Source organism: Phaseolus vulgaris, chromosome 10 (assembly GCF_000499845.2).
Source record: "Phaseolus vulgaris cultivar G19833 chromosome 10, P. vulgaris v2.0, whole genome shotgun sequence".
NCBI lineage: Eukaryota > Viridiplantae > Streptophyta > Magnoliopsida > Fabales > Fabaceae > Phaseolus > Phaseolus vulgaris.
In genome coordinates, this window is record NC_023750.2 from 26,899,756 (window position 1) to 26,916,051 (window position 16,296).

The 16,296-nt window shown below is 49.0% G+C and overlaps 1 protein-coding gene across 1 annotated transcript; it reads left to right on the forward strand.

Annotated features, from left to right (window-relative positions):
* The first annotated feature begins 13,367 nt into the window (after positions 1 to 13,367).
* Positions 13,368 to 15,665, forward strand: LOC137817816 (uncharacterized). The gene is made up of 3 exons (XM_068621041.1): positions 13,368 to 13,916; positions 14,631 to 14,827; positions 15,026 to 15,665. Exons 1-3 carry the CDS (start codon positions 13,368 to 13,370, stop codon positions 15,663 to 15,665), a joined length of 1,386 nt encoding a protein of 461 aa, XP_068477142.1.
* The last annotated feature ends 631 nt before the right edge of the window (positions 15,666 to 16,296 follow it).

Here is a 16,296-nt window from a genome sequence, read left to right on the forward strand (position 1 = left end):
TCCTCAGCCCAACTTCCCTTGGCTTTCTCAAGCCTTCTCTTCAAACCTCTCAACAACACCCGATTAGCTGACTCCACCTGGCCATTTGTCTGAGGGTGCTCGACGGATGCAAACACTTGTTGAATTCCCACCCCTTCGCAAAGCTTCTTCAACAGGTGGCTTGCAAACTGCGTCCCATTATCTGACACCAGGCGTTTAGGCACTCCAAACCGGCACACGATGTTCTTCCATACAAAACCTTCGATCTTGTGTGCGGTGATCTGGGCCACTGGTTCTGCTTCAATCCACTTGGTGAAATACTCAATCGCCACCACCAAGTACTTCATCTGCCTGATCGCCAGCGGGAAAGGTCCCAGGATGTCGATTCCCCAAGTATGAAACGGCCAGGGGCTATAGATCGACTTCAACTCCTCGGGAGGTGCCTTATGCCAATCGGCGTGCTGCTGGCATTGTTTACAACATTGGGCATATTTCTTGCAATCTTCTCTCATGGATGGCCAGTAGTAGCCGGCATGGAGGGTCCTTGCGGCCAGAGCTCGACCCCCGACGTGGCTTCCGCATATACCCTCGTGGAGCTCTACCATGATCCTCGTGCACTTCTCGCCGTGTATACATTCTAGGAGCGGGTGAGTGAACCCAAACCTGTACAGATCGCCTTCAATCAACGTATACTTGCTGGAATTTCTCTTTACCTTCCTAGCTTCTATCGGATCCAGCGGGAGGAGGCCGTCTGCCAGGCACCGTTTGTATTGTGTTATCCAAGTGTCTGGCTCATGGGCGGCGCAGACCTGCATCACATCCACCTTCTCTCCTCGACATGCTCTAATTCTCGGCGATCTCAGGGTTTCTTGCGTCAAGGACTTATGGCTTCTCGCTGCTCTCTCCGTCGACTTGCTTATCTGAAGGACCAGGTGATCTGCTACAAATGCCCTTGGCATCTTCAGAGTTTCTTGAATCACCGTCCTCTGCCTACCCCCCTTGCCTGAGCTGGCGAGCTTAGCAAGCAAGTCAGCTCGGGCATTCTGCTCTCTGGGCACATGCACTACTTCAAAAGAGGCAAAAGAACTCTTCAATTCCTGCACATACGCCAAGTAAGCCGCCATTTGTGGATCTTTAGCCTGGAACTCGCCTGTTACTTGCCCCGTGACTAGCAGCGAGTCACTCTTAGCCATCAACACCCTAGCCCCCATCTCCTTGGCCAGCAAAATTCCGGCGATCAGCGCCTCATACTCTGCTTGATTGTTGCTGGCCTTGAAGGCGAACCTCAGAGATTGTTCGATCAGCACGCCGTTGGGTCCTTCCAATATGACTCCAGCACCGCTGCCCTACTGGTTCGACGATCCATCCACTGAAAGTACCCAACGGAAATCGTCCCCTTCAACTTGCATTGCCTCTGATGAGAGTTCAACCACGAAATCTGCAAAGATTTGTCCCTTGACCGGACCTCGGGGCTCATATTTGATATCAAACTCTGACAACTCCACTGCCCACTTCACCATCCTTCCCGCAACATCGGGTTTCTTAAAGACCTTCTGGATGGGCAGGTCAGTCATCACCACTATTGTGAAACTGTGGAAGTAGTGGCGCAACCTCCTCGCCGAAAACACCACGGCCAGCGCGGCCTTCTCCAGGGCCTGATATCTCGTTTCTGGGCCCTGAAACACCTTGCTCACGAAATAAATAGGCTTCTGAGCCTGATCTTGATCCTGGGCGAGCACCGCACTCACCGCCCTCTCAGTCACAGCAAAATACAACCTGAGAGGGATACCCGCCCGCGGTTTGCACGGAACCGGCGGGCTCGCCAGATACTCCTTCAGTTTGACGAAAGCTACCTCGCATTCTTTCGTCCAAGCAAACTTATTATTGCGCCGCAGACATTGAAAATAGGGATGTCCCTTTTCTCCGCTAGCTGACACGAAGCGAGATAGGGCTGCCATCCGACCTGTTAGCTGCTGGACTTCTTTCACCGTAGCCGGGCTCCTCATCGCCAAGATGGCGGCACACTTGTCTGGGTTGGCTTCTATTCCTCTTTCAGTCAAGAGAAAGCCCAAAAACTTTCCAGCCTCCACGCCGAAAATGCATTTCTCCGGGTTGAGCTTTAACTTGAACTTGGCGATCGTCGTGAACAATTCTTCCAAGTCTGCAACGTGCTTGCTTTTTTCCTGCGAGGTCACGACCATGTCATCGACGTAGGCTTGCACGTTCCTTCCCAGCATTGGTGCAAGTACTCGATCCATCAGCCTCTGGTACGTGGCCCCCGCGTTCTTCAGCCCAAACGGCATCACCTTATAGCAGTAGCACGATCTCTCCGTCATGAAGGCTGTTTTTTCTTCATCCATGGGATGCATCTTGATCTGATTATACCTCGAGAAGGCATTTAGGAAACTCAGCAGCTTGCACCCTGCAGCACTATCAACCAGGGCATCAATGCTTGGTAAAGGATACGAATCCTTCGGGCAAGCTTTGTTCAGATCGGTGAAATCGACGCACATGCGCCATTTCCCGTTACTCTTCTTCACCAGCACGACATTCGCCAACCATTCAGGGTACTGGACTTCCCTGATGTGGCCTGCAGCGAGGAGTTTATGTGTTTCGTCCCTGATCGCCTGCCTCCTCTCTTCGTTGAATTTTCTGCTCCTTTGCCGCACCGGTCTCACCAAATTGTCCATCGCCAGATGATGGCACAAGAAGTCGGGATCAATCCCGGGCATGTCTGAAGCGGACCATGCAAACGCGTCCAGATGCCGCTCAATCACCTTGGCGATCTGGTCCTGGCGATCGACCTCCAGATATCTTCCCAGCTTGAAGATTTTTCCTCCGATCTCCTTTTCGAGCCACTGCTCGACAGGTTTGGGCCTGGATTCTCTGGCGATCACCGCCCTGGCGATTCCCTGTTCCCTTGCCTCCTCAGGGCGATTCCGCACCTCTTCCTCCTCCAGGCCAGCACTCCTCTCCCCTAGCTCAGCGTCTATCATCTCCACATCTCTTCCGGCAGCCTCCTCTGTTGCCGTCGATCTGGGCTTCACACCGGGAGGTGGGGTGGTTGTTACATAACTCATTGATCTTTTGTTTTTCAGGCTATTCTCATAGCACCTTTTCGCTTCTTTCTGATCAGATTTGATCGTGATCACCACCCCTTCCATAGACGGCAACTTTACCTTCATGTGCCGAGTCGACGGAATGGCGCCTATCCTGTTAAGCGTGGGCCTTCCCAACAGGATGTTATACGCTGAAGGGGCGTTTACGATGAGGTACTTGATTTTCTCCGTCCTCGACCCAGCCTCATCGGTAAACGTGGTTCTCAGCTCAATGTACCCCCTGACCTCCACCTGGTAACCAGCGAACCCATATAGGCACCCTCCATAGGGCCTTAGCTGGTCAAGGGGCAACTCCAGCTGCGTGAAAGTCGGCCAGAACATCACGTCTGCCGAGCTTCCTTGGTCCACTAGAACTCTGTGGACCTTCCTTTCCGCCGTAACCACCGAAATAACTATGGGATCGTTGTCATGAGGCACAACGTCCCGAAGATCCTGCTTGGTGAACGTGATGTCCACTTCCAGCGAGTGATCTTCAAACATGTCCACTGTCATCACCGATCGCGCATACTTTTTCCTCTGCGATGCGGTGCATCCACCACCTGAGAAACCCCCTGCAATAGTGTGGATCTCCCCGTGGATAGGCATCTCGTGTTGCTGGGCTTCTCCACCTGCTGGTTGGGAACTCGACGCTCCCCCCGTCCTCCTGTCCAGCAGATAGTCATTTAGGAACCCGCTCTTAACCAGATCGTCGAGCTGGTATCCTAAAGACAAACACGAGTCCAAGGTGTGGCCAAAGCATTGGTGGAACTCGCACCAGGCGTCCGGCTTTGACCCCAGCACCTTGTCGCCCACCTTCTCAGGCGCTTTCAACCTAGCAGAGATATTAGGAATGGCAATTGAATCCGCTAATCCCATGACAAATTTGTGCTTAGGCGGGCGATTGTATTCCCGGCGTGCTGGTTGCTGGCGCCCCTGGCTCCTTCCCTTGTTCCTCCTGTCGTAAGGATGGCGAGTCCTTTGATCCTTTCTGGCCGCCGCCGCCGTTTCCAGCACCCTCTGCGGCTGGATCCTGGTCTGGGCGCGTGGCCTGGCGGGAGCCACGCTGACTCTCTTCTCGGCGACTTCACTCTCGTCGGCGATGTGGGCCACCGCAAGTCGCCTGACTTCAGCAAACGTCGCTGGATGAGCCCTGATCAAGGCCTCGCAGAATGGCCCTGGCTGCACGCCCTTCTTGAAGGCATAGACCAGCATTTCTTCATCCTTAGCCGGCGATCTGACCATCTGCGCTCCAAAGCGATTTAGGTAGTCTCTGAGGGACTCCCCATGGTACTGCCTTATATCAAACAGATCATAAGACACCCTGGGCGGTGCCTTATTCACGATGTACTGCTCGACAAAGATCTTCGAGAACTGTTGAAAATTGGTTATGTGGCCGTTAGGCAGGCTCACAAACCACTCCATCGCCGTTCCCTGGAGCGTACTCACGAACATCTTGCAGTAGACGGCGTCTGACCCTCCCGACAGCATCATCTGCGTGTGGAACGTGGTCAGATGAGCCTCTGGATCCTCCACGCCGGTAAAGACAGCCTTAACCGGAACCACGCTCGTGGGAACTGGCGTGTCGGTAATCGCCTGAACGAAAGGCATTGGGAAAACACGAGGTGGCGTCGACGGCGCCACCTCCTCAGCAGAAGAACGTCCTTGCTGCTCCTGAAGAGCTCGACGCAGCTCCTCAGTCACCTTGCTGAGCTCTTCGTTTCTGGCGCGAGAGGCGACCAGGTCCTCATGTATCCTCGCTTGCTCCACGCGCAAGGCCTCCACAGTTGCCTGCAACGAGCGCATCATCTCTGCCATCTGCGCCATGGTCATGGCGGCGTCGCCTTCAGCAGCGATAGGCGCCACGGGGCTTGAACGATTGCTTCTCATTTTTCTCATTAACTTCAGCGAATCACAGGAATGCAGCGACAACACTTCAACCACGATCGAATCAGTGATCAATCGGAGAAAACAGTGCGAAATTGTGCAAGAAAACTCAAGAACACCGTAAGCCTCCAAAGAAAACCACAACTTCGCCAGAAACCACCGCTTCTCCGCGAACAACCAAACGAGCGAAAGAACTCGAACTTCCACCGAACAGATTACGCGTAAGCAGCAGAAAACCTCACTCCACCGATCGAAAAGCCAAACGAACGGTACAAAACGCAAATTCACCGAACGAAACTTAAAGAAACAGCGAACGATGGTTGCACCAGCACACAACCACGCAGAAAACTTCGAAAACTTCCAAGAACTCACGCTGTGGATGGGAGCAAGTTTTACACGGCCCCACGGTGGGCGCCTGATGATCCTGCCTGTTGACTGGAACGCTGGAAACTGCCTCGTCAAAGGATCGTCGTGCGCACCGCTTCTCACCTCCGTTCCTCTTCGGGATCTACCTCAAGAACCTGCAAAGAAACAGTACGGCGCCGCTGCGGCCGATCGCACTCCAACGCTCAAGTCAGTGACGGTATCACCAAAAAACTAAGAGAACTAGAACCGTGCAAATCCTCTCTCACAGTCAGCTCTAACTCGCAAGCGTAAAGTGTATGAACTGAACGTGCGTACCCCAGAAAGTTTGTTAAGAACTCTTATATACCTGGTAGCTTTCTCTCTCCTGGCAGTTACAGACTTGGACACGTGGCTCGCATCCAACCGCACACGTGCCATCATCTGGAGCCTCCTTGACTTGGCGCTGCTTCTACTCTCATTTTGACTAAGTTACTTATGCATGGTATTGCCCAGTGCATAGCTAACTTAGGAGTGCGATCTCTACTGGGACTGGCGAGTTAGGGGTCTTCATAATCTGCTTCTCCTTCATCTTCGGCGATGTGCTTGCTCTGGCGATCTCCAAGGACTAGGTCGCCTGAATCTACATCTGGCGATCGCCGATTCTGGTAAGCTGGAAATCGGAACACGCCAATATAACAACTGGCGACTACACGAGCCCCCCGATTTCCTTCCCTTCTGCCAACCTGGCGCCTTGCCAACACACCTATACTGTAGCAGGATGCCACGTCATCACACCCGACCACCAGGGCGGTACACACAGTACAAGCGGTGCCTGGCAGATGGCCTTCTCCCGCTGGATCCGACAGAGGCCAGAAAGATGAAGAAAAATTCCAGCAAGTACACAATGATCGATAGCGAGTTGTACAGGTTTGGTTTCACTCACCCACTCCTGGAATGTGTGCATGGCGAGAAATGCACGAGGATTATGGCAGAGCTCCATGAAGGGATATGCGGAAGCCACGTCGGGGGTCGAGCTCTGGCCGCAAGGACCCTCCGTGCAGGTTACTACTGGCCAACGATGAGAGAAGACTGCAAGAAGTATGCACAGTGTTGCAAGCAATGCCAACAGCACGCCGATTGGCACAAGGCGCCTCCCGAGGAGTTGAAGTCGATTTACAGTCCTTGGCTGTTTCATACTTGGGGAATCGACATCCTGGGACCATTCCCGCTGGCGATCAGGCAGATGAAGTACTTGGTGGTGGCGATTGAGTATTTCACCAAGTGGATCGAAGTAGAACCAGTGGCCCAGATCACCGCACACAAGATCGAAGGTTTTGTGTGGAAGAACATTGTGTGCCGGTTTGGTGTGCCCAAGCGCCTAGTGTCGGACAACGGGACTCAGTTTGCAAGTCACCTGTTGAAGAAGCTGTGCGAAGGGGTGGGAATTCAACAAGTGTTTGCATCCGTCGAGCACCCTCAGACGAATGGCCAAGTAGAGTCAGCCAATCGGGTGTTGCTGAGAGGATTGAAGAGAAGGCTCGAGAAAGCCAAGGGAAGCTGGGCTGAGGAGGTACCCCGTATAGTCTGGGCGTACCACACCACCGAACAGTCAGGAACCCATGAGACCCCGTTCAGCTTAGTCTATGGGTGTGATGCAATGATTCCAGTGGAGATCCAGGAGAGCTCGCCGAGATTCCAGAACTTCGTAGAGGAAGACTCGAATGAAGAGAGAAGGTTGAACCTGGATCTGCTGGATGAGGTCAGGGAAGAGGCGAGATTGAAAGCTGAGGCGGTGAAGAGAAGGATTGATTGAAGATATAACTCGAAGGTGATGCCGAGACAGTTCAGAGAGGGCGACCTGGTGATGAGGAAAGCCCACCAGTATGAGATGGAGAATAAGCTGTCGCCTAAGTGGACGGGACCGTTCAGAATAACCGAGGCGCTCGGGAACAGCGCCTATCGCTTAGAGACATTAGAAGGAGGGGCGATTCCTCGCACTTGGAACGCCACGCACCTCAAGTTGTATTACAGTTAAGAAGCTTTGTAAGTAAAGACAAACACAAAGTTATATTACAATGTCTCTGTTAAAACAGTTTGAAGGGGGCACCCTTTTTTCCCTAAGGAGGGTTTTTAATGAGGCCACCCAATAAAAGAAGAGTTTTCGAAGTTCAAAGTTGTTTTAGATTGCATGCTTGTTGTTTTCAGAAAGTTTTGAAGAAAGACCTTGTCACTTATATGTGATTTAACGCAAGTAAAGATATATTGCATGCTTGCTAAAAAGTTTTCAAGTCCTCATCGTCTTTCGGCGATCGGAGGCATCAGTTAAAGTTAAAAGACCTCAACGCCCTCGCGCGTCCTGAGGCGAGATAAAGACCTCCTCGCCGTCGAGCGGGTGCAGGCGAGGAAGAGTGAAAAGTCCTCAGTGCTTCTGGTGGCGAGAAGATGTAACCCCTGGGGCAATGTAGAGGCACCAGTGAAAAGTCCTCAGTGCTTCTGGGGGCGAGAAGATGTAACCCCTGGGGCAATGTAGAGGCACCAGTGAAAAGTCCTCAGTGCTTCTGGGGGCGAGAAGATGTAACCCCTGGGGCAATGTAGAGGCACCAGTGAAAAGTCCTCAGTGCTTCTGGGGGCGAGAAGATGTAACCCCTGGGGCAATATAGAGGCACCAGTGAAAAGTCCTCAATGCTTCTGGGGGCGATAAGATGTAACCTCTGGGGCAATGTAGAGGCACCAGCGAAAGTCCTCAGTGTTTCTGGGGGAGAGGAGATGTAACCCCTGGGGCAATGTAGAGGCACGATTTAAAGACCTTCTCTCCTATGAGCGAGTTCAGGCGAGTTAAAAGACCTTCTCGCCTATGAGTGAGTTCAGGCAAGATAAAATCCTTCTCGTCTCGAACGAGTTCAGGTATGGTGTAAAGGGTGGAAGAAGTTTGGAGGGTGGCCAAGGTAGGTTCGAAGAGAACGCCTAGTCACCCGGTCTTTTGTTCTGAGGTTCAGAAAGGTAGAGAAGGATCCGAAAGGCGCCTCTACCCCAGATGAAGGAACAATGGCCAAGTTGTGAAGGCAGAAAGAAGCTGATATCGCCAAGAGTCTTTGGCGACCAGGAAAAGTTCATGCAGTGGCAAGAAAGTTAAAGACCCGTTTTGATGAAGTAGGTCGGGTTAGCGGTGTCTTAAGCCATTAGTTGAGTTAAAGTTCGTTGTTTGAAGAGTGATTTTACGCTAAGGTTCATTGCCTTAAGATTACAAGTTGTTAGATTGATTGTTATTTGAAATTGAAGTGGTTCGAAGCAGTTAAGTGTATGATCGCGCTTACGGAATTGCTAAGTTAATTTCTTGAAGCAAATTGTGCAAGGAAAGTTAAAGCAGCCAGAGAAGTTATAAGGAGAAATACAAAAACTTTATCATTAAAGTAAGTATCGAGGTACATGTACAGGAAAAGAAAAAAGTTCATTACAATCATATGAAAGGAGAAAGCATAAAGGTAGTGGATGGGGGGGAATCAATCAGTCTTCAGCGGGAACAACCTTCCCATCCACCACTTCGTTGTTGAGGGACACCATGCTGAGATCCAGATCGGGGAACAAGCAGGCGAACTGTTCCCGTGCAGCCTCGAATCCAGCAGCCAGAATTTGGGCAGAACTCAGATTAAGATCTTCGATCTGTTTCTTAAGTTCTTCAGCTTGCTTCTTTAGCCCCTCATTCTGCTGCTCCAGCTCTTCAACTTGCTTCTTGAGTTTTTCGATGGTTTCCTGAGCTTGAAGAAGGTCTTCAGCAACCTTCTTGGATTCTGCCTGCACCTGGCCCAGTTCAGCAGCGAGCTTCCCTTTTTTCTTTGTTGGCTTCGGCAAGCTCAGCCATGGCATCATCCCTCGCCTTCTCCACCTTTCCAAGGAAGACCTCCCGATCCGCTGACCTTTGCTCCAGTTTCTTCACCTTGGCGGCGTCAGTTTTTATGAGGGCCTCCAGGTCAGCCACTTTGACGCGATAAGGTACAATCTTGCTCTCCAGCTCGATCTTCTCTTGAGCCAAGAGCTGTACCTTATGACGGAGATCGGTGGCCTCCTTGCGCGCCACCCGGAGCTCGGTGCTCATTGCATCTTCTACTCGGGAGTGTTCAATCTCGGCGAGTGTCAGATTGCAGGATAACTTCTCCGCCTCAATCCTTATAGTGCTATTCTCAGTTCGGAGGGCGTAGAGGTCATCCTGGAGCTTCCTGGTGGAGCTCTCCACAGCTCTAGAGATAATGGTGGGGAAGTCCTCTGCCATCATCTTCAGTTTGGCAGAGAAAGGCTCCCACATCCTCTTAACCTCAAGAGAGAGGCCTGCTTGTGGAGGCACCGGGTGGGCCTGTTGTTGGTTTTCGCCGCCACCTTCTTGAGTTGGTTGCTCAGCAGGTGCTTCTTGGCGTGGTGGCGACGTCGGGGATTCGGTAATCAGAATTGGAGAGTTGTGGGAACCTCATCCCCGATTGGAGCAATGTTTGCGGTTGAGGCATTTGAAGGAGGACCCCCTCCAGCTGATACATAAGGAGTGGAGGCGCTTGGGGGGTCCTCCATGAAGTTTGGCTCGGGGGCCTCAACCACAGGTGGCGCAGACGCCAATGGAATTGCTTGGACTGGTGAGGCAGGAGCTGGTGGGGGTGGCAATGATGGAGGAGGAGCAGGCGTAGATGGCGGCGTTGATGTTGGAAGAGGGGGTGGTGCAGATGGTGAAGAAGGTGCCACCCTCTTCCTCTTCGTGACAAGGCCATCTTAAGTTGCCTCGTTGTCTTCCTCTTCCTCCTCGTGGATTACTTGGGGGGATTTCCTCTTGGGTTTCCTGAGGACAAGCTTCTTGCGTTGGTTGGCGGGTTGGACATCGGGAGGAGCTGGGCCCCTGGGTGGCGATCTGCCTTGAGCAGCGGCGATCTCCACCACAGAGTTTGGCACGGTTTGGGAACCCGATGCCAACCCGTGGGTTCGGGCGAGCGCCCTCAGTTCAGCGAGCTTGCCCCGGCCCAACATATTATCTGCATAGAGCGAAAATGCATGGGTTAGCTCAGAAAGAAAATAAACGCATAAGGCAGTATGCAGCAAAGCAGATAAAAAGTGCAGAAAAATAAAACCAAAGTCTTGCGCACAACGCACAAGACGCCCAGAAACAGTTAACAGAGGTAATGTTAGAACAAAGACTTAGACGTTCTAACCTATGCGAATTTCGAGTTGGTCCTCGAAGAACTCGAAGCAGATGAGTGTGGTGGTGAGGAAGGTGATGTTGGCGTCCGCCACACTCTTCCAGAAGAAGCAGAGATCCCTGTCCAAGGCACCCATGCTATCAGGATTCCTTGGCCTCCTGAAGCTGCTTTTGGACTCTTTGTTCCCCTTGTTTACCCAGTACAAGGGGAAACCGTCGAGCAAGGAAGCGTCCTTGTCGTTGGGGCGCACCTGGACAAACTTGCCCTTCCAGTCTTTGTAGGATTGCTGGAAGATAGAGAGGATCGACCTTCCAGCAATGCCGTTCAAGCTTACCCACAGGCGATCTCCTCGGTGCTTGGCTTCAAAAAGAAATAAGAAGACATCCACTGATGCTGGCAACCCCAGATGGTCGCACATGACCTGGAACGCCCGCACGAACGCCCAGCTGTTGGGATGGAGCTGGGCGGCGGCGATGTTGAGCTCGGTAAGAAGCTCCCTCTCAAAGCGAGTGAAGGGAAACCTGAGTTTCACCTTCTTGAACAAGGTTGTGTAAACGAAGCAGAAGGGTCCACCGCTGTTCGCCTTGTCATCGGCGCAAACTGGCAGGTCGGGGGGGCAAGGTAGCACCGTCATCTTTTCATCGTGCTCCTTATGGAATGATTGGTGAGGCTCATCCCCCTTCGTAAAACTGCCCCAACAGTGTTTACAGAAGATGTTTCCCTCAACAAGGTCGAGTTGGCCCAGGGATATAGTTTTTTGAAGTCTGGTGGGGGGACGGAGGCTCCTCCGGTGACAGGCGGAGTAGCCTGGGCCGGGTTGGGGCGGGAAGGTGCAAGCCTCTCAGCCTGGGAAGACGAAGCACCGCGTGCTCGCGGTGGGTTGTGTGCTTGAGAAGAAGGGTTTCGCGACGAAGGAGGAGGATTTGGGGTGATCTTTGAGCGAGTCATTGTTGAAGCTGCAAAGGAAGAAGAAAAGGAAAAATGATCAGGGTTCGCAGAGGCTGACTCGATCATGAAAGAAGGGTGAAAAACGAACGAACGTAGGTTCGTTGTGACGTTGACGGAGCCCTAAGTTACGAAGAAGGAGAAATGGAAAAAACAACCCACAACGTATGCACCAGACAGTTAAAGGATGATGCGAATCGGTTAAAATGCAGGAAAAACCAGCAGAAGAAGGAAAGGAAGTACCTTTTTATGATCGGGAAGGCGATGAAGGATGTTGAAGAACGCTGAGAGCTTTTTTGCAGAAGAGAGTTGGAGCGTTTGAGAAAACGGAGAAAGTGATGGAACAGTGAAGCGAAATGAGTTTAAGGGTTTTTCGAAATGGGTTTGGGAAGCGCAAACGTTAACTGAAGGTAACCGTTGATGAAGCCACGTGTCGAACGATGGGAGGAGTGTTTGGTGGAGCGTCAGAGAAGTAGAAAGTACAAACCGCTAGGAATTCTGCGCCAGTGCCACGTAGATCGGTATTGACGTGACTCCTTTAGTCTTTTCGCTGGACAAGTCTTCGCTTAAGACTGGGGGGCTTGTGTACCGCCCTGGTAGTCGGAGGTAATGACGTGGCACCAAGCTACAGTATAGGCGTGTTGACGAGACGCCAGGTTGGCAGAAGGGAAGGAAGTCGGGGGGTTCGTGAAATCGCCAGTTATTAAGTGGGCGTGCTCCGATCTCCAGCATACCAGAACCGGCGGTCACCGGGTTAAAGATGAAGTCGCCAAATGTAAACTTAGGCGACCAGGTGATCAGAGATCGCCGGAGCAAGCACATCGCCGAAGATGAAGGTGGTGCATATTATGAAGGCGGCCGGCGAGACCACAGGGAAGGTGTACGAAGGCACCCTAACTCGCCAATTCCAGTAGAGATCGCGCTCCAAATTAGCTATGCACTGAGCAGTATCATGCATAAATAACTTAGCCAAAGAAGAGTTAGAAGCAGCGCCCAAGTCAAGGAGGCTCCAGATGATGGCACGTGTACAGCAGGATGCGAGCCACGTGTCCAGGTCTGTAACTGCCAGGAGAGAGAAAGTGGCCAGGTATTTAAGGGTTCCCCAACGAACTTTTGAGGTACGCACGTTTAGATTGTATTCTTTACGCTTGCGAGTTCTTGAGCATACTGTAAGAGAGAACATTGCACGGTTCCTTGAGAGTTTCTAGAGTTTTGCTCTTGAAGTATTTGGTGGTTCAGTCACTGACTTGGGCGTTGGAGTGCGATCGGCCGCAGCGGCGCCGCTCTGTTCTTTTGCAGGATTCTTGAGGTGGATCGTGACGAAGGACGGAGGTTTGAAGCGGTGCACACGTCGATCCAAGTTTGACGAGGCAAGTTCCAACGTTCTGGTCAACAGGCAGGATCAAATACTAAAATCAAATGTGGTGGATTGGGGTCCAAAACCTTTTAGGTTTCTTGACATATGGCAGGAAGATAAGGAGTTTGAAAGTTTTATTAAAAGTAAATGGGAAAATTATATGGTCCAGGGCAATGAAATCTTAGTGTTAAAAGAGAAACTGAAGATGTTAAAGAGTGATCTGAAAGGTTGGAGTAAAGATGTATTTGGGCACGTTGACAAAATCAAACTTGAAATCTTGAGGAACATACAAGAGTTAGATATGAGAGATGATGTAGTAGGCTTGGAAGAAAATGAGATCAGAGAAAGAAGAGAACTTTTGAGCCAACTACAGGACATAAATGAGAGGAACGAATCCATATTACAACAAAAGTCAAGAGCACTATGGATTAAAAGGGGGATTCCAACTCAAAATTCTTCCATGCTTCCATCAAATGGAGGAGGATGAGAAATGAGATAAAAGGAGCACACTGTAATCTTTCTGGCATTTGGGTGGAAGAACCAAATAAGGTAAAGGAGGTGGTCAAAGAGTTTTATAAGAATAAGATGTCGGCCATCGAAGATATTGGAGTTAGGTTGGACAATGTGGAATTTAAGGAGATTTCTGAATCTGATAATAGACTATTGATAGAACCGTTCGAAGAAAAGGAAATAGAGGAAGCCATTTGGAATTGTGATAGTCATAAAAGCCCTGGACCTAACGGAGTAACTTTTAGTTTTATTAAAAAGTACTGGTGTCTACTAGAAAATGATGTATTGGGAGCAGTAAAATTCTTTCACAACGAGGGGATAATTTCAAAAGGTTGTAATGCCTCATTCTTAACGTTGATCCCCAAGTCTGAGAACCCTCAATCCCTTGAAGAATATAGACCTATTTCACTTGTCGGTTGTCAGTATAAGATTTTGACAAAGGTGTTGTCTAATAGGATTAAAAAAGTAATAGAGAAGGTAATTGACGGTTCACAGTCAGCTTTTTTGTCCAATAGAGGTTTGTTAGATAGTGTTCTTGTTGTCAATGAGGTTGTTGATGACTTGAAAAGAAGAAAGAAAAGGGGAGTGATTGTGAAACTTGATTTTGAGAAGGCATATGATTCGGTAAGTTGGGAGTTCTTATTTTATATGATGGGAAGACTTCGGTTTTGTGAAAAATGGGTGCAGTGAATTAGAGCTTGCCTTGAATCGGCTACAGTCTCGGTTTTGGTAAATGGTAGTCCGACAAAAGAATTTAAACCAACTAGAGGTCTTAGACAGGGGGATCCGATGGCACCGTTTTTGTTTCTGATAGTAGCACAAGGTTTATCTGGGCATGTAAAACAAGCGATAAGAAAAAACTTGTTATCAGGAATTAAAATAGGGGATAAAAACGTGGAGGTGGATCTACTCCAATTTGCAGACGATACCCTCTTCTTATGTGAACCTAACTTGCAAAATATTAGGTGTATTAAGGCTATTTTAAGATGTTTTGAATTAAGCTCGGGCCTCAGGGTAAACTTCTTTAAGAGTAAGTTAGGCGCAATAGGAGTAGATAGTTACGAGGTGAAATTATATTCAGAAATACTCCATTGCAGCATAATGGAGATACCTTTCTCATACTTAGGTTTAACTATAGGAGGTAACCCATCTAGGTGTTCTTTTTGGGAGCCTGTGGTATCAAAGATAAGGAAGAAACTTTCGGTATGGAAGGGGAGGAGTCTGTCTTTTGCGGGAAGAGTGTGCCTTATAAAATCAGTTATCAATGCTATACCACTATTCTACCTATCCTTTTTTAAAGCACCAATTGGAGTGTGCAAAGAGATTACAAATATACAGAGGAAGTTTTTGTGGGGATGGGGTACGGAAGGGAGGAAAATTGCTTGGATTAGTTGGGATAATATTTGTAAAGAGAAAGAGGTAGGAGGTCTTGGTATTAGGCGTATTGAGCACTTCAATAAGGCACTTCTGGCCAAATGGTTATGGAGACTGGGGTCTACAAAATATGGTCTTTGGAAGGAGGTCTTAGAATCTAGGTATGGTTTGAGGTGGTTGTCAAATTCATATGTTCCGAAACAAAATAGATTTACGTCTAGATGGTGGGTAGATTTATTCAAAGCCAGTATTTCAGACCAAGGAATTAATTGGTTCAATCAGAATATGGTCTGGAAAGTTGGATCAGGTGCGAAGATCAATTTCTAGGAAGATGAATGGCTAACTAATGGTAAACTCAGAGTAAGATATGAAAGAATATACAATAACTCTGAGCTTAAAGACAAGACTATAGATAATTATGGCATTTGGAACGCAGTTGGGTGGGAGTGGAAATTTAGTTGGAGAAGAGATTGGTTTGAATGGGAAAAAACTATGGTAGAGGAGTTCATGTCAATAATATCACAGGTGTTATTACAACCAGATAAAGAGGACTCAAGGTTATGGAATGATCCTCCATCTTACACCTTTTCGGTAAAATCCGCTTATAATAAGCTTGCTAATCACGGGTGTGGGGGGATTTCTGTGTTTGGTTCTCTTTGGAATTTAAAGGTTATGCCATCGGCTATGTTTTTTGTGTGGAGGGCTTTCTCGAATAGGTTAGCAACAAAACAGAATTTGCACAAAAGGGGTGTGATATTAGGAGCTACTTTATGTGCATTATGTGGAACCGAAGAGGAGTCTACTGCACACATCCTCCTTTCATGTAAGGAATCAAGTAAGGTTTGGAACATGTGCTTTAGCTGGTTGGGAATTAGTTCTGCGAATCACAAAGAATTGATTTTTCATTTTGAACAATTCTCTTGTATGTGCTCTAACAAAGAGGGCAATAAGTTATGGAAAAGTCTTTGGGTCTCCAGTATGGAGCATTTGGAAGCATAGAAACAGGGTTATTTTTAAACAAGCAAAGGTAGACGCAGAGGAGATTTTCACTATGGCGCAAGTACAATCTTGGGCGTGGTTGAAACACAAAGAAAAGAAAGTTATATTTTCTTTCTCTGATTGGATCTTATCACCATTAACCTGTGTTAACATGGTAACTAGGTAAGGGTTTAAAAGTGTTGCTAGTTTTTCATATGCATGTATTTTACAGAAGCTATCTTTAACCCTAATTATATCCTGAATGTCTGGTTTGGGTGAGGTAATAAATATGTTATAATATGTTATAATTCTTTCAAGAGCAAGGTCCTGGTTTTGTTTTGCTTGTTTAAGCCAGTTTGAGAGGTGGGAAAGGTTGTGTTGATGATGCAGGTTTAGCCCAAGGGGAGCAGAATATGAATGTTGTAATAGAGGATGGATGTGTGAAAAGATGGTGATCCGAAGATGTTGATGTTTGATGAAGGAGATAATATTTCTAGAGGATAGTGGTGGGGAGCACGTAGAAGACGTTCAAGGCGTACAGGGGGCATATGGCCACTGGTGCAGGATTTGAAAGAAGAGAATCTGTATTGATGAGTATTTGTATTGTGGATCCACGTTTTTTGGTTTGATGGAATATCTTTATGGATCCAAA

Coding starts and splice junctions, on each gene's coding strand:
- LOC137817816 (XM_068621041.1), top strand. CDS start 13,368: ATGTCGGCCATCGAAGATATTGGAGTTAGGTTGGACAATGTGGAATTT. Junction 13,917..14,630: donor TTGAGAAGGCATATGATTCG/GTAAGTTGGGAG, acceptor ACAAATATACAG/AGGAAGTTTTTGTGGGGATG. Junction 14,828..15,025: donor AAGGAGGTCTTAGAATCTAG/GTATGGTTTGAG, acceptor TGGTAAACTCAG/AGTAAGATATGAAAGAATAT.